This window comes from Arachis stenosperma, chromosome 9, assembly GCF_014773155.1.
Source record: "Arachis stenosperma cultivar V10309 chromosome 9, arast.V10309.gnm1.PFL2, whole genome shotgun sequence".
Lineage (NCBI taxonomy): Eukaryota > Viridiplantae > Streptophyta > Magnoliopsida > Fabales > Fabaceae > Arachis > Arachis stenosperma.
In genome coordinates, this window is record NC_080385.1 from 153,646,552 (window position 1) to 153,670,312 (window position 23,761).

At 33.9% G+C, this 23,761-nt stretch overlaps 2 protein-coding genes across 4 annotated transcripts; one reads left to right on the plus strand and one right to left on the minus strand.

Moving 5' to 3' along the window:
• Window positions 1-1,545: 1,545 nt before the first annotated feature.
• LOC130947624 (uncharacterized) lies at window positions 1,546-6,554 on the minus strand. Of its 3 annotated transcripts, none has more exons than XM_057876334.1 (7): window positions 6,259-6,554; window positions 3,430-3,516; window positions 3,084-3,239; window positions 2,485-2,565; window positions 2,279-2,404; window positions 2,106-2,192; window positions 1,546-1,863 (listed from the first exon to the last, which is right to left on the minus strand). In XM_057876334.1, exons 1-7 carry the CDS (start codon window positions 6,323-6,325, stop codon window positions 1,787-1,789), a joined length of 681 nt encoding a protein of 226 aa, XP_057732317.1. In that variant the 5' UTR covers window positions 6,326-6,554; the 3' UTR covers window positions 1,546-1,786. The 3 variants fall into 3 exon arrangements, with proteins under 3 accessions (XP_057732317.1, XP_057732319.1, XP_057732318.1); XM_057876336.1 differs by lacking the exon at window positions 6,259-6,554 and adding an exon at window positions 3,684-4,244; XM_057876335.1 differs by lacking the exon at window positions 6,259-6,554 and adding an exon at window positions 3,680-4,244.
• Window positions 6,555-10,698: 4,144 nt separating this feature from the next.
• Window positions 10,699-17,859, plus strand: LOC130950155 (uncharacterized). Its single transcript, XM_057878692.1, has 8 exons — window positions 10,699-10,732; window positions 11,030-11,170; window positions 11,592-11,753; window positions 14,220-15,718; window positions 15,772-16,526; window positions 16,608-16,919; window positions 17,011-17,116; window positions 17,185-17,859. Exons 1-8 carry the CDS (start codon window positions 10,699-10,701, stop codon window positions 17,857-17,859), a joined length of 3,684 nt encoding a protein of 1,227 aa, XP_057734675.1.
• Window positions 17,860-23,761: the final 5,902 nt, after the last annotated feature.

A 23,761-nucleotide genomic window follows, 5' to 3' on the forward strand; every position in this document is an offset into this window, starting at 1 on the left:
GAATCGGCAGTTTTCTGCTCTTTTTCGAGGGATATATTTAATTTTAATTTATGAGATGTGACACAAATAGCTCTGATCCATTAGCTTAGGTTAGCTTCAGCAGCTACCTGGGGATGGGATTATTATAGGACTGCCAAGTTCTTAATTTCTTTTTCTTCTGGCAAACTTTTAATTTGTGCGACCTTTGATGATGGTTTGATTGAGGGACTGAATGATTGAAATCAGTGTTGGAAAAGGACACTAATTCAACTCATGCTACCACTATCCACAGTGAGCATTATTTTGGTTAGGAAAATACTATTTCTAACAAGCTTGTATCAAGAGCAAATTTGCCAATTTAAAAAGGCTTTTGTAAATAATATTCATATTTATAAGAGCTAAACTAAGCATGTATTTATATTTAATTATTTAGATTGGCTAGAGGTAATGGTAGATTAAATGGTCGGTGTTATTGAAAACTTGACATGTCATTTTCACCCTTAGTACGTGTTAAAGGAACAATAATTGTATTTCCTGGGTCGAAAATTTATTAGTATATGATTGTAGTAGGTTAAAGAATAAAGACAAATTTAAGTAAGACGAGATGAGCATGATTTTAATAATGGCATGAACAAAATCGCCAAGATCTAATACTGCAAAGATATGATATAACTAAAAAAGTTTGGAATACAAGGTGATGATACATTATAGCACATGCACAAGTTGGGAGTTGGGAGTGACAGATGTAGATACATAAAATCATGGAGAAAAGAAAGAAGGTGAAAGGAATGGAGGCGGAGGAGTGTGTTTTGCTTTCAATTCCGAGGGCAAGGAAGAAGATGGGACAGAGACAAGGACATTGGAGAGAGAATAAAGAGAAGAAGATTTATGTGATGTAAAAATGAAGATCATGTCACAATCCAGATGGAAGCCACCAACCTCATTAAATACTAGGGTACTATCATTAGGAATAGAGAATGAAAAATGAAAAAACTGGTTCTAATAATTCCAAGAAACCAGCCTGCCAATAACTAGCTAATCAAACTCACTTTACTACTTCTATTTTTATCTATTTCAAGTTTTGTTTTCATTTTGTTTTTTAGTCCACCCTTCAAGCTTTATGACCTGGGATTTGGACCTGTCCCTATTCAGATAAAGCTAAGGGTATCACAAGAATTAAATTTCTATTTTCAATCCTTAAAAAAGCTAGTTATATAAATGAGAAATTATTGAAAAATATTTTATTGTTTTAAAACTTTTCCAAACATCCTATAACCAACAAAATACACATCCTTTAGAGGTTTTTTTTTTTTAAATTTTCATATGACAAATTTTTGTAGGTAATGGGTCAAAGGCCCAGATAAGAAAATCATAAAAGTGCGGGTTTATTTTTTTTTTCTCTTGAACCCAATTTTTAACATTTCACGATTAAATTATAGAGCTAACATATTATAAGTCAACGAGTGATGTTTTGGCTCACCTAGTTTCCAATATCATAATTCTGTCAAAAAGAAAAAAAAAATATAATGCACAAAGTTTGCAAGAAGGAACATATGTGCAAAGGCTCTGAATATATCTGTCTGAAATAATAATATTTTTTCTTGTAAATACTATGAAATAACAAGACAAAAATTATATGAAAGATGCAACTTCCATAACCTATAATCTTAGCTTCCGTGTCAATAACATACAATAATCATGGGATTGAACTCTGTGTGGCATTATTCAGTGATCAGTAACATGCAGGGTTCACGGACCAAAAATAGAATGAGAGACTCTTAAGTCTTAAGATCAAGGACAAAAAGCCCTAATGCAATTGTATACTAGCCATGAACATTATCAACATAAGCAACCCAATACAGCTTCCTTGAAGAGTTGAGCTAGCTGCAATCAAGGAGAAGGTAATAACTGATTTCAACAAGGTTCAACAAAATTGTAAGCAGCCTAAACAACTATGTAGCAATAAATAGTTGGTTTAGAATGCTGATTTCAGATGAGAAAGCACTTAGAATAAGCGTTTGATTTTCCATGAAATTTCTTTAGCTGAATCACAATTGATAAAGCCAAGTTATGCAACTCCTATTTGTGATTTTACCAGAGAGCATTGACCTTAGCTTCATTCTTACCGCTCACGGACAATGTTGGTGGCGGTGCTGTGGTAGATGAGTTCGTCATTGAAATTCCCAGGTTAGAGCAACCAATGCCAATAGCACCTTAGGAAAAATGTGAACATTAGATCATACCTTTCCACATTTCTAAACCAATGATATGAAACATGGGTGAGGTTTGTAACACTTACATTGTTTGACACAAGGGAAGGCAGTGGCATTGAGAATATTGTAATATCCAGCATCACAATGGCAACTGTAGGAGAAGGGTGATGTCTTGTTACATGACCCACCTCCACAATCAACCCAAAAGCAAGCTACATGATCAAAAAGGATATAAACACGAAAAGAAATTGAACAGCAACATTTGATGGCAGTAGTTTTTTCTGTCTGTTACCATCAAAAACTGATTCATTGGATCTTCTTTCTTTGTGTGGAGCAGGGGCAGGGGCTTCCATGCAAGAGTAGTTCAGGGTACCTGCAATTACAAAAAGGTTATCAAGGAAGGTTCACAGTCATTATTAGAGTTGAGCACCTAAGTCAAAATCCCAAAAAGCTGACATCAGGAACGAGGGTTTGGGGTAAAGACTGGCCACATCTTAATTCTTAGCAATGCTTACTTGTTGAAAAGTTAAAATCATCTTATTTGATTAAGATGTTTCTGATTTAATATGTATCCATTAAGACTTAAAGCATGATTTAATCCCTTGATTTCAAATATTAGTTTAACATCTTAGTCTAAGGAACAAGTTCAACCAGAAATGCATTCCAGTGAGTAAAATCTTCCACTAAGCTACATCCTTTGTAGCAAGTCAATTGCTTCATATAATAACTGGGTTAATTTTAGAAAGTTGCTCATTGACATGGTACCAAATAATGACCAGAAACAAAACTAACTACATAGCATTTTATGCACTCTAAAACCACCATGTGTTAATGCAACTAGTTCACCACGTAGACAATTGAGAGTGAGAGAGAGAGAGAGAGAGTTCTTACAATTGGGTACTATGCAAGGAAGAAAGGTGAAAACCTGAGCATGGGAAGAGAGAGATTGCTTCCAACCAGGATTGCACTCACATTCATATAAGAAAGTGCTGTTCTTAGAAGGCTTGCAGGCCCCCTTTCCACATTCAACTCCTTTGCACACATCCTCTGAACTCAATCCACATCCAAAACAAGTAAAAAACACAAACTCAAGCTAAATATGATCAAACCAAGGGTGAAAAAAAACTGAACTTGAGAAGACCCAAATGAAGAAAAGTATTGCAGGAATCTCAACCCGTTAATCCCAAACATTCCAATAAACAGAGATGAAAGTAAAGTAAGGGTCAGAATCACAAACCATAGATCGGAGAGAGGAAATCAGTTGTAGCCGAGAGAGTTTGCAGAAGCAAAAATGTTACAAGTATAACACTTCGATGTCCCATATCTGATAAGAATCAACACAGAGACAGAGGGGGAGGAAGATTTAAACAGAGAATTGACGGACCCATGAAATGAAACAGGGAAATTTTGGCGAAACGTGTGAAAACTTGAAAGTGCATCATCATTAGAGTGTGTTTGTTTCGGTCACTAAACTTATAGTTAGTTACCTACTTAGTTCAATTGATCTAGTTTCATGTTCGGATTATAGCAATGTAACTGTTACACGTGGTGCTGACGTCATCTAATTCTTTCTTTGGTCGTGTGATGTGATGTCATCTAATTCAAGTGCGGAGCCGGTCAACGCAATTCCTCAGATTCAATGGGCTCCATATTCGGCTTTTTTTTTAAATTGGCCCATTTGGTATCGGGCCTCTTTAATATCGGCCTGTGTCTAAGCGAGAAGTTTCCAGAATTCATAATAATACTATTAACCCGAAAAAATATCTTAAGTTCAGAATATTATATATTATTCATCATTCTAATATGACAAAATATGTCACATCAATATTTAACACAATAATCCTACGAAAAAAATTTAAGGAATGGAATTTTATTAAATTTTAGTCAGTATATAATCAGAAAAAAAAATAAATTATTAGATAAAATTTCATACTAATTTTATACTATTAAAATTATTATTAATGGCTATTTGATAATTATAAATCACAAAAGTTACTAGCTCTCTAGTATTATTTTAGGTTTTGTTTGGATATAAAAAAAATAGAAGAAAAAAAAAATAAGAGAAAAGAAAATGAGTAAAAAGAAAATAAGAGAAAAAGTAGAGTTATTTGTATGTTGTTTGGATTAAGAGAAAATGGATTAAGAGAAAATGGACGAAAAAAAATAGAAAAAAAATTTTCTTTTGTTTGGATGGAAAAAAAAATGAGAAAAAAAAATCATAATAGTATAAAATTACATTAATACCCTTATATATATATTATATATAAATTATAATTTATTAATAATAAGAGATAAATGTGTAATTTTATCCATATTGTCCCTATTTCTCTTCATTTTCTTCTCATTTGTGGAGAGAAAATAATTTAATGGATCTCATACTATTTTTTTCTTTTCTCTCTATTTTCTCTTCTCATCCAAACAACAAAAAATTTACTTTTCTATTCATTTTTTTTCCTCTTATTTTCTTTCCCTTCAAAATTCCTCAATCCTAACAAAGTGTTAATCTAAGAATAAAAGAAAAGTAACTAAACTCAGAAAACAAATATTTTTTAGAGATAAGAAATTTATTCAAGTCTATAAGCTTTTATAAGTAAAAAAAGTAACATCCAATACAGAATGCTTAATTAATGAGTATGTGTGTGTGCATCGACTGGGGTTCGACAATAAGGACAGTGAGGATGGGATTGAAGCCATGGGAGAAGGCATGCAGAGTGAAACTTGTGGGAGCAAGAAAGGTTCATAATCTGCTTCTCTTGCTGGAAATCTTCTAGGCACACTGCACACACTTTTCTCTCGTTCTTCTTAGCACGCATTAACCATGCATTTGATAATAGCTTCCTTCCTATTATTATTCCTTCATCTCTCTTTTCTTTCTTCACTTTTCCTTCTCTTATTGGATTCTCATTTTCCCTGTCTCATGTTCACAACCATACATTTAGAGGGGAACAAATATTCAAAGACTTGATTTGCACATTTTTTAATTTTAAGAACTAAGTTACATAATCAAATTTTGAGTGGTGTAAACTGTAATTAATCCATAGAAAAATAAAATCTTGCACATTTTATTTTGACATGTATCGCATTTTACTTCGATGAATTCTAGAAAGGAAGATAATTACATGTTTTATTATCTTGAACGGTGGACATAATGATATCCTATCCTAATGAAAAAAATAATTTAAAATAAAAAGTTGACAGAATAATAAAATAAAAATATTATTATTAAATTTAGAATTTTTATTATATATAAATTTGTGTATTTTAATTTAAAAGTAACTAAACATGTTTTTACTAATCACTTTAATTTAGACGAATATAGAGAGACAAATAACGGGGTCATGTGCAACCAGCATATTCCCCAGAGTAATTATTACCGACAGTGATAGTTGCAGGTAGATAATAACCTAACCTCATCAGTGGTGCTTATGTCTATTTGGAATCCGATACGTATTTTGAATTCATCCCAAAAATGGCTATCAATGAACATTACATTGAGGAGTGGGAAGAGCTAACAAATTTTATAATTTATAATTATTAATTAATAATTATTGATAATTTTAATAGTGTAAAATTTTATTTAAAAATATAAAAATATTTATTTTATTTTTATTAATTAAATGTTGACCAAATTTTAATAAAATTGTTAATTTTCTGGACTTCTTCTAATGTTTATGTGTGCACAGACTAAAGTACTTGTTTATTAATACAAGAAATATAGAGAAGTAGTAAAATTTATTATTTTTGGTTAATAATAAATTAATGATATTTAAAAATATAAATTAAAAATATATTATTAAATTAAAAAATTAAAAATATTAATAAAAAATAATTTTTCTGAGTCTTTAAATTTTTCTCGTTTAATATAATAGGACACAAAAGCCTAAACTAAATTAAACTAATCTAAACATGGAAACCACTTAGTTAGGCACTAAAGAGTTAAACAGTTACCTACCTACATGGCTACATACAATCTTGGATCAGTTAATCTCCATCTATCTCCAACCAAGAATTTCATGGTTACTAGTTGATTAATTTACCTATTGAAAAGTGAATCTTTAATGTATACCTGGAAGAAGGAAAGAATTGTGCAAGCTTCTTCTGAAGTCTTTGTCTAGCCTTAAGAGCAGTTTCATCCAAGGCACTTGCCTCCACTAATGATACTCTTCGGTAGGTGGCAAGATTGTAGTGGTTGTGCTCTAACAAAGAAGAACAAGATGATGATGAAGAAGAAGAAGATCTCTTTCTAGGGGGCACTCCAACACCAGGTAGCCTACCAGCCATGAATTGAATTAACTCTCTATCTATCTTGATTGGTGTCTCATCAAGTTTGATATAGATGAGAGGAGTGAGAGACCCACCAAAATAATGCAAAGGCTATAATAAGAAGATGTGATGGGTGGAAGTTACTAGTGATTTGATGCACTCATTACTGCTATATATACAGTGCTGCTATTCAAGTGCAATATGACACCTAAAATATTGGCTCAAGGAATTTGGCTCATTGCCTGTCACAAAATTTGCCAAAGGAATTTTAATTTACTGCTTTAATTATGTGACATTTTGGATTATATATAAAATATTATTTATATATTAAAATTAATTAATAAAATTAATTATTAATATATTTATGTATAAATATATATAATTATTTTATTTTTAATATATATTTATATTTTAATATATATTTTATATTAATAATTAATTTTAGTAACTGATTTTAATACATACATGACGTAACTAATGTTATATGTGGTGGGGCAATGTATGTAACATGTGGTTCTCCTAATAATGGACCTCTTGTCTCATCTATATATGAAGAGTAAAGAGTTGCGTTGTAGTATTGGACTCTTAGAAATGAGAAACCACAAGTTATTTTCTCTCTGAAAAACTTATTAGGTTATTGCCATTTTTTTATATTTATTTTGTATTTAAATTAATATTAATTATTTTTCTATTTTTTAATCAAAAATTGGTTTTTTAGTATTTCCTGTTATTGTTAAAATATATATAGGTCAATCATGTGTTCAATATCTGAAGAGTAGAAAATTTATTTATATTATTATATGCGTATAAAGTAAATATAATTAAGCTCATAATAGTTTAAACGAAATTCAATAGACAAAAGAACATAATAACTCTAACTATATATAATCTCAGTATCTCACAATTGTGTTCCATACACTTTTAAATTCTTTCACAAATTACAACCCCGAATAGATATGTTTATTCATAAATATATACCTCTGTGAGGTTTTCTATTTTATTTAGACGCTCTTTTTGATGATATTTGTTTAGATTTTTAAAAAACCTTTTTATTCCTAAAAGAATCGTGATATGATAGCTATGCAATACTGCAATACTAATACTATGTTTGGTTTGATGGAAAATGAAGGATAGAAAATAAATAAAAAAAATGAATAGAAAGAAAATAGATAGAAAATGATTTTTTTTGTTTGGTTATAAAAAAAAATAGGAAGGACCACTAAAAATTTTTTTTTCATTACAAGCAAGAAAATAAGAAAAAAAAGTGCTAAAATTTTGTTTTTCCAATACTACTTTTAGTTATTAATGTGATAACCTGTGGCTTCACGAAATTTAAACCTTTTTAAAAGAAAAATACTAAAAATATAACTAAAATGTATTCTATAAAAATAGATATGTTGTATTAAATTTGGATAATTACAAAATTATCACTACACTAAAATAAAAAAATAAAATACAATAATTATTCAATATATCAATAAATGATATAACATATTTTCTAAGATAATAAAAGATAATAAAATATTCAAACAATTGTTAGCCACTAAAAAAACATAAAAAAGAAGCCCAACAGAAATGTAATTTACTATTATGTATTATCTCAAAAACACATAACTTCAAGATACCTATTGATAGCAAAACAAAATATATACAACATATATAAATTTGTTCATTAAACAAAAAATAAAATATGTCCAAGACAACTTAAAATATAATTCAAAATATCCATCAAATAGAGTTATACATAGGAGGCCTAACGTCGTTGAATCGATAACTCTATCTGGCGGTTAGTTATCGAGCCGAGTTTCAAGGTAATCATATCACCCTCCTTTAAATTGTATACTCTACAAGTCTACAACATTCATTCCACCCGACCCCAAATTTCCACTCTCCACCTCTTCCTCCACTTTTCAGTAAGTGGAAAAAGAACACATTTTTTTCTACATTAGAATCTGGACCGGTGATCGTCCAAATCGAACCATCTCCAGATAGTTTAAGATACGCAGCAAATTTTGAAATCAAATACTGCAACGAATAATTCATAGTTAACATAAACATAATATTTTCATACAAAATGAATAACAGATTTAGGAAGAACATCCAATAAGCTAGCAAGAAAAAAAAGAATAAAAGAAATCACTCTTTTGAGATGAAGTTACCAATCTAGATTGACTCAGATCCGAAGCCGTGATGATCTTTTCATAATAAACCTCTGGAGCGTATCTAACTCAAGATAATTTAAATATGTTAGTCACCACACTAAAAAATAGCAAGCTATGCCATGATATTAAAATTTAAAATAGAAGAAAAAAAGTTACATCTAGCATTACGTAAGACCAGACAATTCGTTTGCTGCGTTACTTTGTTCGTTGACCTCCAATGATAAACTGCTTCCACTAGAGAAATCTATCGGATTATGCGAATTATCCCCTACCAGTGTCCCATCTTGATCATTGTTTTCATCACCATCTGATGAAAACTGATCATCATATGGTTCAGAACCAGATAGAACCATCACATCAGCTGATGACTCCTCATCAATCCTGGTATACTTGATGTGGAACACTCTTGATACATTATCAAGTGTCTCTGGGTCCATTAGCTCAGGTACATATGCATTAGGATCAAGGTGAACTTGGATGGGTTGGTTGTCCTTATTCCACAATGAAATAAAAAAATTCCAAAACCGACATACCTAAATTGAACAGATGCCTCTCTATCGATAAAATAGAAAATTCTAATCTATTCAAATGATTAGTTAGTTATGAGCAACTGATCATTCTTTTTTATCACCTCCAGGACTAAACAATTATCTAGCTCGTCAATGACATAGAACATTGGCCCAAATTCTTCGTCATGAGTTGAAACAAAAGTTGAGGGAAGAGGTCTCTCACCATATATTCAAATTTCTTCCCAAAGTTAATTCATGTGTAACAAAACATGCTAAAAATGCTTCACATAATTTTACCTAACTATTTAGCAAAGAGGGGTATTTGAAATCTACCATTATTAACAAGTGAGCAACACAAGAGAATAATAATCACGTAAATCAACTAACATTATAATGAGAAGAAAGCTTTAGCATAAATAATTGAGAAGATTCAAGTTAGTAAACAGCTCAATGAATTTAAACAAAATATCCATAGAAAAGAGACAAAGAGGCAAAGCAATCACTCTCAGACATGCAGAAAATAGTAGAAAATAACAAATTAAAGAACATAAAGTCAAATCAGGAATCTAATTAATTGAGATTGATATTACTGACCAAAACTGCACATTGGCCATCAAGCTTATTAAGAATCAAAGAGAAAACTGAGAGATTTCAACAATGAAAAAGAATTTCTGTTATCTTGATGGATTCTGAAACCAAATTATGTACATGAACTTCGAATTATCTTTTCAAGTATTAATAAATGTTGAATTTTTAAAGTCATTATCAATATATGTATGATTAGTAAACATTATATTATTTATTTTGAATAGACATTGATAATTTATCAGAACTAATCTTTTTAGAGTTGTTGTAATCTACATCCATTTGAGAACAGAAAGATCAAGAACACAAAATTAGCTAATCAAACTCATCTAACAGAGAAAAGAAACTATCAAGAGGAGAAAAGTAGAAAAGACCACTAACTGAATATAAATTAAAAACAAACCATCCGAAGATAAAGATTTAACTCACATCTTTAATCAGTTAACATGCATGATATAATATTCCATAATATATTTCGTTACCTGCTTACTGAAAAAGCGAAATCTAAAAATCAGTTCTTTTTCGTTGGGCCAGTATTGTTGGGTTGCTAAAAACTTCCTATTAACACATAATGGTACGATTAGAATTTAAGACTGAGACTTTTAATCAAGAAACCAACTAACTAAATATACACAAAAAAGTAACAAATTAAAAGTACATTAATGAAAAATACCCAAGAGGCCACGTTAAAAAACTACTACATAACATATTTTACAGATTACAACAACTTCTGAAATCTGGCCTACATATAAATGAGAAGCCAATAAAATTAAATTACAACATGAAAAATATATGAGAAAGAATTAAAAAAAAATTATAGATGGCATAACATTGATATTTAATTGACATGAAATTTTTCAAAAGTTAATCTGAAATACATTGAATGAAAAAGTAAATGAGACTTCATTCGAACTGAAAATGCAGCAAATAAAATATCTTCTCTAATGCTCAGCAACATACCTGTTTGGATCTTCTCTATTGGCACCTATGGCCATTCAGCCTTATCAGATAGAGAGACTTGGTATAAAGATTCAAGAACAAAAAAAATATCTTGTCTCTTACTGCAAAAGAGAAAATTATAATAAAGTAAATCCTAATAGGAGATTTCAACAAATTCAAGAAAAACAGGTGATAAAATTGAATAAAGAAACTTAAAAAACAAACATAAAGAAGGAACAGCAACCATTCATAAACAAAAGAAGAAATAGAGGAACAAAAATATCATTATTTATTCTAGTAAATTAAATTTCTACTAATGCTAATTATAATGTTGAGAAGTTTAAGAAAGCTAACAACTACTACTAATACACTACGCCAGGCACGGTGAATAGCGGCCAAGATTTGGAGGCCACACACCTCGCCGCCGCAAAGCATGCTGGGAAAAGCAGAACTCCTTTGCGTGCCACGATCATCAGCGGCGACTCCACCAAAAACGCCGCCATCGCCTATGTGAGGCACGGTAAATAGCGGCGAAGATCTGGAGGCCACACACCTCGCCGCCGCGAAATATGCTGGGAAAGCAGAACTCCTTCGCGTGCCTTATCATCAGCGGCGACTCCATCACAAAACGCCGCCAGGTGAGGATCCAATCTTAAGCAATCTAATTTTTGTTTTGCCCCCTTTTTTTTCTTATAAACCTGAGTTGATTCCCCCCTAATTTCAAGAAAACCCGCGAAGAGGATAACTGGTAGCCCGCGAAGCACACCCATTGCTGCAATTCCAAAACAAGGTTGTGAAGGCAGGACTCCTTCGCGGGCCACAAATCAGCGGCGATTGCATCACAAAACGCCACCAGGTGAGGATTTGTTAACTCAATTTCTCCTTTCCGCCTTTTTAAGTTCTCCTATAAATTCTAATTCATTCTTCCCCAAATTGACCAGAACCCCGCGAAGAGTCATTGGAAGCGCGCGAACTCTGCTGCCGTCGCTGCTCCACTGCGAAGGTGCTGCCGATCCTGGGTCCTCTGCCCGCCTTGCACGAAACTGTTGAGCCACCCTCCACCGTTCGCCATCCTGAGCTATCGCGGCCTCTCCCTGTCCCTGGTGAGTTCTAACATTTTGAGCTTTCATTCATGTTTTCACTCTTGATTCGGAATTTTGGATTAACATATTGTAATGCAACCTTGTCTCCCTGACAGAGCATGCCTTGTTTAATTAGAACCTAAAGATGGAAAAAGGTCGAGTTAATATTAACCTTGCTTCACCACGAAAAATAATATCCATGCAAGTTTTGAGTTCTTAAGTAATTTTCAAGCATAAGGGATAACATATATCTAGTTTTTAACAGTAAATATACAACCTGATAATGTTTACTTTTACCTAGTTAGAGAAAAGCTATAAGAGCTAATTACAGTAGTTAGATTATATATCAGCAACACTGAACTATAATAGTTAGTTTACATACTTCCCTGAATGACTTTGTGAATGAGTAAGAGGTTGGTCTCTTCCTTCAATCATTGCCATTATACCATCCCTGCCACAGAATGTGCACTGCATGCCAAGTTAAAGTTAGAGGTGTTAAATGGAATAGAATTCCATTCAGTAGTAACTAGCAATGTCTTTGAAGCATATATATTTTATTTTATCAGTACTCAATTTTGTACATGCTTGCTTAGTTCAATCTCTTTGAAGCATATACATGTCATTGTACAATTAAGAATTCTCCTTGCTGCTTAGTTTCTTATTATATATGTATATGATGATCTTGATTTACTATTATTGTACTATTCCTCTTTAGCCTTTGTGAGGATTAGAATTGATATTTCTTCTGTAAGGAAATTGAAAAATACTCAAAAGGAATTGAGACTGATGTAAACTATGATACTATTAAAGCGTTATAAGCAATATACAAAATTGGCATCTGCTCAACTCTACTACTTGGCCCTAGTTTCTGCTAGATAAGGTTAACATGTTATTTCAACAAAATTTTGATCTGATAATGTTGATCCAATCAAATGCCTTTGATGAAACAATTTTCTATATGCTTGCTTAGTTGAATCTCTTTGAAGCCTGTACATGTCATTGTACAATTTTAAATTCTCCTTGCTGCTTGGTTCCTGTGATGGCTGCATTATCAGAAAATTTGGTTTATTGTGTCTAAATCATTGATTACACTTGCTGTATAGTGTGAACCTAGTCCTATTTCATGTTTGGCAGCTTTCATGCATGTTAGAAAATTGTTTCAGAATATAGTAGTTACATTTGTATTATCCGCTAGCTAGCTTGACTGGTTTATGTGTTTATTATTGGTGGAGAAATTGTTGTATATGTTATACAAAAGTGAGGCATGTTACAATTTTTATTTTTCATTCTTTTTGGTTAAACTGAGCCAAATTATACTTTTTTCGACCCCTATTTGATTAAGATATCAAAAATAAATGCATAGTACCAATAATAGTTTAATTTTTAAACGCTAGTATCTTATATGAAATTAAGATATACATATATATATATATATATATATATATGAGAGTGAGAATGAAGGCGTATGAATCATGCATGCATGTTAATTATTAGAGTTGTCATTTAACTCAAAATAATTATTTGTCTCTAATGCATTGGGAATGTCTCTGCATCAAGCCCCCATCTTATTTACTTACTTACACTTTTAATTTTTAATTCCTTAATTAATTGATTAAATATATTATTAGAGTGTGTTCTATGGAGAGTGAAGCTGTGTGTTGTTTGTTTTCTTTCACTGCCATTATTAGAACAGGTCTATGCATTGGTCTCTCTATTTTGTGCTGTGTTTGATTGCTATTAGTACAGTTTTCTTACTCTATATGAATACACTTACAAATTAGAACACTTGTACTCTGAGAGACTTACTTTTTGGTCCTGTATATGGGGCTAGCATTCCCATATACCCTTTTCTTTTAAAGCTTAGTGCAAAGCATCCCGGTTTATCAACAGATAAAATAATATGTTGCAAAGCACTAATTATCCAATATTCGAAACAATATTCGAGCTTTGTAATTGAATGTTCGTTTTATTTATTTAATTTATCTACTTGTGGTTCATTTGCCAGCATAGTGTTAACTGAAAGAAAATATAGCCTTGGGCTTGTGATATCTGGATTGTTTGAGTTAACCCGTAATTAAGGGCTGAAAATTTGTATTTGAGGTTTCTGTTCTTTGTGATTTAGTTTCTTATTAATTATTACATAAATCTAACTTTTACCCCTATTGTTTTTTTCCTCATTTTTTAAGGTTTTTCCTTCTTTGTAATTTCATTTTTTGGACTTCGGATCAGCAATTCTTTCTACCAGTAATTTTTTAGAAAGCACACATTTTGACAATGAGTAAGCAACCTCCCCAATACCTTTCTACATAGCTCTGCTTGCAATATACTGTCTAGTTTACTACGTATGGTACTCTCCTATCTCATAATTGTGATAAAATGTTATTGGTTTTCATTGACACACACCCCATTTTTTCATCTTTTTTTTTTTATAGTTTAATGTAATTTTTTACTATTCATTTAGCTGTCTGAGCTGTTTCATTTATTTAGACATTGACAAGAGCTGGATTACAAAGCCACGAGGTAGTGTAGAGTATAGGGATGGTTTGAATAGATTCCTTGACTTCGCATTTGCCAATTCATCATCCGATGGGATGATACACTGTCCATGCCCTTTGTGCGGGTTCCGATTTTTCCAAACTAGAGAGGACGCCTACGATCATCTTCTAATGAAACCCTTTCCCCCTAACTATACCTTCTGGTTACATCACGGTGAGAGGATAGTAGATGAGAGACCCAACGGTAGGGAAGAACTAGAACCCACTGTAAATTTAGGAGATCAAATTCGTGACATGGTCCACGACGCATTCAACTTGCCGGGACTGCAGAGTGACGATGAAGACTCGATTAATGGGCATGTCGAAAACGTTGCGGAGGGGCTGCCGTTCATATCTGACGAACCTAGCCGCGAGGCTCGTGCCTTTCACGACTTGCTGGACGATGGTGAGCAGGAATTGTATCCGGGATGCTCAAAATTCTCGAAGCTGTCTTTCTTGGTGAGGTTCTACCATATCAAGTGCATGTGCGGAGTGAGTGACAAGGCTTTTGGTTTGATTCTAGAGCTACTGGGGGATGCCTTTGAGCACGCAGTGATTCCGAAGACGTTGCACGATGCCAAGAGAATCATAAGGAAGCTCGGTATTGAGTATAAGAAGATAGATGCATGTCCAAATGACTGCATGCTGTATCAGGGCTCTGATCAAGACCTGTCTAGGTGCAAACAGTGTGGAGCATCCAGGTGGAAGCAAAAGACTCGGAAGAATTCCTTAGTAAGGATCAATGCCACTGTCAAAAAGAATGGAAAGCCTCTGCCGGCGAAGATTCTCCGCTACTTTCCTCTGATTCCACGGTTGCAGCGATTATTCATGTCCAGCAAGACATCAGTGGACATGTTGTGGCACAAGAGAGGAACCAATTCTGACGGTTCCTTGAGGCATCCCAGAGACGGCAAGGCTTGGAAAGCATTTGACAGGAGATATACTGACTTTTCTGGCGACCCGCGTAGTGTTCGCTTAGCCCTGGCTAGTGATGGCTTCAATCCTTATGGAAACCTCAGTTCAAAGTACTCAATATGGCCAGTGATTCTTATTCCGTACAACCTACCCCCATGGATTTGCATGAAACAAAGCAACTTTATTCTCTCCATGATTATTCCTGGTCCTAAAATGCCTGGCAATGACATAGATGTCTACTTACAGCCACTGATCGATGAGTTGAAGCAGTTGTGGGCCGGTGTTGATACATACGACGCCAGTGAGAAGAAAACATTCAAGATGCGTGTTGCGTTGATGTGGACGATTAGCGATTTTCCAGGATTGGGCAATTTATCTGGCTGGAATACGTACGGCGGGAGAGCTTGCCCCACGTGCAATCTGGACATTGAGACTAGGCGACTCACCTTCAGTCAGAAATGGTGTTTCATGGGTCACCGTCGCTTCCTGAATCACGATCACAAATATAGACAGGACCGGATTAGATTTGATGGAAAGGTAGATTATAGATCCCCCCTGTCAAACTCACTGGCCGGGATATCTTGAGACAGTTGGAGGGTGTGCCAGTCTCACATGGTAAGGTGCAAGCGGTGGGCGGTAAAAGAAGGCGCGTACAGCAGACCGGGGTACAAGACGAGTCTCCCTGGAAAAAGAGGAGTATATTCTTTGATCTCCCATACTGGGAGAACAACGAATTACGTCACAATCTAGATGTGATGCACATAGAGAAGAATGTGTGTGACAACATTGTGTTCACCATGTTGAACGAGAGTGGTAAATCCAAAGACCACCTAAAAGCTCGAAAAGATTTCCAGTTGATGGGAATCAGGCATGATATGTGGCCACTTGAAGGTGGAAAGTATCCCTCTGCAGTCTTTACCATGTCAAATCCACAGAAGGAGGTATTTCTTAGGACTATCAAGAATGTGGTCTTTCCAGACGGGTACTCTAGCAACATCTCTCGATGTGTTGATTTAAAACAGCGCAAGTTATCGGGCTTGAAGAGTCATGACTGCCACATTCTAATGGAACATCTCTTGCCAATTGCGTTAAGGCACGTATTGCCCACCCAAGTGTCCGCTGTCTTGGCTCAGTTATCAGCCTTTTTTCGACTATTATGCAGCAAATGCATAGATCCTCGTCAACTACCTCTCCTTCAGGATCGTGTGGTCCATACTCTATGCCACATGGAGATGATATTTCCACCTTCCTTTTTCACAGTCATGGTTCATCTAACGGTGCATTTGGTCGAGGAGGCACGCCTCGGTGGCCCAGTGCATTACCGGTGGATGTACCCAATTGAGAGGTAGAAATCTACCTATGCTTTTTCGATCTATTTTTTTTAGGATAGCTGTCACCTATAATTTTATGTGTTATGTTCCCGAAGGTACCTATGCCGTCTGAAGCAGTACGTGCGTAATAGGGCACAACCGGAGGGATCTATTGCAGAGGGCTACTTGTCAGAAGAGATTCTGACGTTCTGTTCAAGATATCTAGATAACGTCGAGACTAGGATCAACCGACCAAGTCGGGTTGACGACCGGCCGAGCGATGCCCTGCCCAGTGAGGCTGCCAGCATGTTCCCAGAAGTTGGAAAGGCGGTCGGGGCTGCTTCATTTTTTACTTTGACCCCCACTGAAATTCTTCAGGCACATCGTCATGTACTGGTCAACTGCATTGCCGTAGAGAAATTCTTAGAGTAAGTATCGGGACCGAGTTCTAAAATTATCCAGCGAGCCAATATAGCTTTAACAATAATAAAGGTGAATATTATTTTGATTCGTGCATAGTGAGTACAGAGCCATCACAAAGAGAAAAATACGAAGCAGAACAAGGTCCCAGTCTCTTATAGACAGTGCGGTGCACAGAGAATTCCCCAACTGGTTTAGGCATCAGGTAATCCTTAATATCATAGGATTCCACTACCCTTTGATGCTTTCTTGCCTCTAATGGTTCAATTATAGGTCCCATTTGGAAGCACCAGTCATTCGAACGAGTTGCAATGGCTTGCCTGTGGACCCCTTGCTCAGGCCAGACGCTATCAAGCTTACAACGTCAATGGATTTAAATTTAGAACCATCTCGAGGGAGGAAGGGATGAAAACACAAAATAGCGGGATTTATGTCACTTCGGATACTAGGAGTTATGCAAGCAAACGGGATGTCAATGTTGCCGTCGACGGTGTCTCGTACTACGGGAGATTAGTAGACATCATCGAGCTAAATTACAGTGGTCAGTTCAATGTAGTCTTGTTCAAGTGTTTCTGGGCAGACACCACGTCAGGCAGAGGCATACGACAAGACGAGTTGGGTCATACCTGTGTCAATTTTGCCAATCCAATTCACACCGGTGAACGAGAAGACGATGAGCCGTACATCCTAGCATCTGAGGCGCGTCTTGTGTTCTACGTGGAGGATGAGGTAGACAACGGATGGAGTGTAGTAGTCCATGTGATGCCAAGAGATTTGTTTGACATGGGCGAAGATTATGAACATTGTGAGGTCGACTTTCACCCCCAGTTTTGTATGACGAGCTTGCCTGAATTTGATGTCGAAGGCCTGCGGTTGACAAGAGATGAGGTTTTAGAGGAATCTACTCATGGCATGAATGAGGATTGTGATGAGGCCGCTGAGTCATAAAATACATTACTCCATGATGGATGTAGCTCATATTCACGGGATTTCATGCATATATACCACTGTCATGATTCACCTAGGAGAGATAGTTGATTGTATTATATTCATTTCATTACTCGAAAAGATATCTAGATTCAGTTATTTCTTATTATTTAAAATGTATCCCCTAATATAAAGCTCATTGATTTGACTTGGTTATGATATAAATCGATTTCATCTAACTGTTGCCTCTCATATAAGATTTCCTACAATCACATTTTTTAATTGTCCCTGTACGTTCGTTCTATCTCCGTTGCCTTTCAGGGAAATTGGAGAGCCGAGACTTCTTTCTCATTACTAGAAGTGCTTGGTTCGCAGAGAAGATGATAGAGGCGTCTCCATTCTCTTCGTTGGAGCACGTAACATCCTTTGCAAGGCAGTTGTGGTTCAAAGAGTCGCGTATACAGTCATGGCTGGATGCATTTTCTGGATAAAGTCACCTCTATCGAGCCATTTCCCAAGCGCCAGCTTCTCTGATGAGGGTTTGTTTGCCTAAACTCCAATTAATTAGTATGTTTTTCCTTGTCATATTCTTTGTTGAAACCGATTTCATGAGGTTATGTTAAATTTTTAGGAATTGCTATTTTGGGACCGAAAGTACCGGGCTAAATTCGGGTTTGAGTTTATAACAAGTACGGAATTGTGGTTCACACAGAAAATACTTGACGATTTTGCGGCGGTTTTAAACCGCCGCTGATCATAAAAAAAACCGCCGCTGTTAACCGTGCTTCTTGTATATATAATAATTTAAAGAAACAATCATGAATTATGAATTTGTTAATTAGAATATGCATTACAAACGATATGAAAAAAAAGAAAATATACAAAAATTAGATCAATATTAAAATATAAAAGACCAAAATGAATATTAAAAAATTATAATTATAATTTTTTTTACTCTTAAAAATATTTTAAATTATCTGCTTAATATTTTTTCTTATTCGATACAATATAGTAATACCAAAATAACCGAATTTCAAACGGCCAATACAACCTCACTGAAACTAAATTAATTAACTTGCTAAAAAGAAATTAACAAAAAATAGCTTCCTGTTATTATCCTTTGAAGTTCTCTCACGTTAATAACTTACATTTTAGTATATTACTTTAAATGTAGCTTTCTAATCAAGATGATTAACAAAAGTAGCACCTACCCACGTGTGACAACCTGCTAACAAAAAGCATAAAAAAAGAACTTAATAACAATCAGATGTTGGACATATCCAAGTGTCAGAGATCTATTATTTTTGAAATAAAAAATTTCATTCTTTCTTTTTAAATCGGGAAAAAACCTCTCCTTGAATGATATATGCATGTCAAAATATACGACAATCTCTTATATTGGTTCAAATTAAGACTCAGCAAGATGGGAGAGCAACAAAAATTTGAGTATTAGACAAAAAAAATAAGAAAGGATACTTGAACTGAGGCTATTCACATAAAGGTATTAACTGGATATTTTCAGAAGATAAAATTTTAGTTGATGAAATCACCGAAAGGAAAGCTAGAAAAAATGAAAAAAAAAGTAAAAGAAAAAAAAAGTGAAGAGAAGATCATGTTGGGACTGCAACAGTTAGGGCAAAACCTTAAGTTGTTATTCGATTGTCAGAAAATTTACCTGTTCAAAAAAATGGAGACGCCGGGACCACTGGAGATGACGACAAGTTTGTATCTTGTAGGATTATTTGGGGTTTAACCCTGCAAAAAGTTGGGCGGTGTCTTTCTGGGTTGAGTGAGCTGAGACCCCAAAGAAAGACGATGGATAGCGATGGCGTTAGGTCTTCTCTCTGACCTCCTTTTTTTTTTCTTGCGTGTGTGTGTCTTGTTTGTGAGCTTTGTTTTTTTATTGCATGTGTGTGGGGGTAGGGAGGGGGTGGGAGAAGAAAGAGTGACCTTTAATTTTTTAATGTTTCCTTGGTAATGTTAAAGAGGTAAAAATACTAATAGAAGATATTAGATTATAATTAAAATAATGTAGATAATTCCTTAAAAATAAATGACACTAAAAGAACGGTTATGAGAGACGAATCATTAGACAATACAATTAATTTCACAATTATTAATCAGAATTTTTTTTAATATTTATGATAGTTAAAAATAACTAAATACTGAAAAAAATATATCGTAATATAGTTTTTTTTATTCATTTGAAAATTTTTGATATCAATAAATTTTATCTGTCTCAAAGCTTAACTAATTTTCACAATTTTTTGATTTTTATTTCTATTGATAATTAGAGAAAAAAATGATGGAAATTCACAGAAAAAAAATTGAAAAAAATAATTACTTAAAAAAAATTGTACGAAATATAAAACAAATTAACATACAAATTAACAAAAATAACTAAAAAATAATTAAGAATGTATTTATTTTTTTTATAAAAAAATATGGTTCTTCCTCTTAAATATGAAACTTGTTAAAAGAAAAGTTAATTATTGTTAATAATTTTATTAGAAAAAATTCTTTTTGGTAATAAAATCTTTCAAACAATTTTTTAAACTAATATTTCCTTTTTTCTTATATCGACCGAATGAATAACTTTTATAACATAAAAAAGCAAATTTTGTGTAGATTTTAATTGTTTATATGTACTGTAGAATAAAATTTCTAGTTAACCCACAAACCAAGAAAAAAAAAGAAAATTAAATATTAAATATAACAATTATCTTCAAGTACAAAATGAAATATAAAACTTCTATCAAATTAAGATGACATTTGAAAACTTAAAATATCCATTTTTTGAAAAAATAATTTTATAAATAAATTGAATATTGTGAGAAGTAAAATTATAATTTAGTCTAAAGAAAATATATAGTTATAATAATGGTATAGGAATTAGGAATTAAAAAAAAACTCCATCAAAGCATGTGATAGAAAATCATTAAGTAGAAGCTGATTTAAAAGAAGGTCAACTTTTAAAATTATCTGAATATAAAATAGGAATGCTTCCTTTAATATCAGAAACGACAGCCAATACCCATTTCAGCATCCATAACAATGCAATCTTAAACTAACCCGAGGAATGGATCAGAGGAAAGTTGCTCCAATATTTTTGTATCCGAAATTAGAATTTATATCTGAAACAGTTGACGAAAAAAGTAAAACAGTTCTGGTCATGAAAGGGGAAAAAGATCATCTAAAATGTGGAGGTTTGGAAAACTGAAAAAGTAAATTTCTAATCACCTTTGAATTTGTAAGTTTTATTATTTGTGAGCCCTAGTATCTTATTTCAAGGTGATTAAAGTCTTACTTCATCACTTTACCAACTTCTTCAAAATAGATCAACATAAGTGGATTTTTATCCTACTATACCAAACATAAGATAACTTTTATTACTAAAGGAAACGTGAGAGAGACAGATACTCTATAAGGCAAAAGAATTCAAGACAGAATCTTGTGCAATAAAATTCAAGATAAAATTCAATAGTCTGTACCTAAGGAGAACTGCAAAAGAAGTCTGAGTTTGCTATTTGTATATGGAATATGAGAATTCTTTTGAGCTAGTGCTGTGATCACATCTCCCAAACAAGAAGAAGACTTGTTAATGAATTGCACTTCCTTTTAGTCTTTCCCCTGTGACTTAAGACTTGCCTACTCATTCACTTCCAAAAAGCTATATCAAATGCAGACAACTACGAATGGTGTTACCAGATGTATCTTTTCCGTGAATATGCACGGTGAGCCAACTGAATTAAACAGCCTTTATTATCAGTGTATGCATTAAACATTTAAATTCAAGTATGGATAATGAAACATAATTTATTGACCGGTATTAAAAATTCATCATAATGTACAATTTTTACCTCGATTAAATGTGAAAAGGTGGTAAACATTGAAGAATTTTCACCAATAGTCCACCATCACTAGGACTTTCACCTTCTTTCCAAACCTTGAAATCAGAAGGAAAGTAATTAGCATCACTCCAATCTTTTAGGAAAATTAGGTCAAATGGTCCTTGTACATTTTCCTGTGGATCTTTATAATACCATATCCTCAACTAATTAAAAGGTTGAACCTGTTTTGTAATGATTAGTTGATCACTTTCATCGTCATCGTCATCGTCGTCGTCACTCAGCTTTATAACCTGCAGTTGAGATGGTGGTGCTGGCTCGGTCTGCTGTGATACAGAGATCCTAAATCCATTCAATTCAGCTGGCTTAGACACCCGATTAGTCTTCAATGCAAAGTTTAATAGTTGTTCTGCCTTAGACACACCATCATTCTTATGTGCGAAGTCTATTAATTGTTCTGGCTTAGACACAACACCATTTTTATATGGAAAGCCTATTAGTTGCTCTGGCAGCTGTTGATGATTTTCTACGAAGATAGACATACCACTGAATTATACAATGAATAAAGCTTAATAAATTCTAATAGGAAGAATTAGTTTGATATGAAATAGTTATATTCATAAGCAAATTGGCATAGAGCTACAGACTCATTTATTTCATTTTCTTCTTTTGCTGTCTAACCACATGAAAGCAACCTCATCTAGCCAGAAAATTAAATAGAGGGCATCATGGAATAGAACAAATCTGAACAAATTTTAAAAATTACCCGTGGGAAGGACTACTCCTATTGTTCAGTGCAGTGCAACTGACAGCATAGTTGACCTCACCGAGTTTCATCAGGGTCAAAACATCACTTGTAGATGTCACCGGACAAAATGTAGCATCAGGAAGACTCAATCCATCGAATATTACCTATAATTTGGATCTGAAAAGTTTCACAAAATTAACTTTGCTCAATAATATATAAAGAGAAAGTGGCCATTAATTAAATAAACAATTAAAAATTCAACCTTTCAGATCTTGAACCATGATAAATAATTTTCCATTCTCTTTTACTACTCTGTTGTATCCAGCAGCTTTAGTTCCCATATCCTCTACTTGACTCATTGAATTCATAAACCAGTATTTCATCTCAATAATTAATAAGCATAAAACTATATCTCAATACACACAATTAACTCACAACCAGAAGGTAAAAAAAAAAAGCATCAATCCAAAAGGTAACAAACTAACAAATGAAGCCATCCAAATTGAAACACAATGCCCTTTGGAATTTTGGAATAGTTCCAACACAAATCTCAATTGATCACATACCAGTGCAAATGAAAACACTCCTTTAACAACTAAATTTATCAAGATGGTTTCCATCCTCTAGCAGTATTTGAAGTATTCTGCAAAATAAATTGGGAGTGACCTATTTTTCGTGATAAGTTCCTAACAAATAAGAAATTGTAGAGTGAACAACGACAATTCATAATGATATATAATTGCTCAAGCAAGATCTAAACATAATAGGAAACCTTAACAACACTTTTTCACTTCCTCTACTCAGTAAATAGATATTTTTGTGATACCTAACCTCACCTCCATCACGACCGTCACTGCTGCCACAGTACGACATCTTATTTGTCTTGTTCAAATGCTGCTTATGCTTCTCCTTCTGCTCCGCCAGCACCACCGGAGACTTCTTCCTCTTCCGATCCGACTCTATCTTTGCCGGAATTCCACAGAGAGTGAGAAGAGATGTGTCACTGAGAGGGCTCCGAATCAGAATTAGCTTCACAAAAAGGAAAGTAGTGAGAAACCTTGGTGCTTCACCAGTATGTGCGATGCCCTAACCTCAGCTCCATCACCACCGTGGCTATTGCCACAGTACGACATCTTCTTTGTCTTGTTCAAATCCGGCTTGTGCTTCTCCTTCTGCTCCGCCGGCACCACCAGAGACTTCTTCCTCTTTCGATCGGAGTCTATCTTCGCCGGAATTCCAGAGAGAGTGAGAAGAGATATGTGACTGAGAAGGCTCCGAATCAGAATCAGCTTGACGAAAAAGAAAGTAGTGAAGAAGACATAATGTC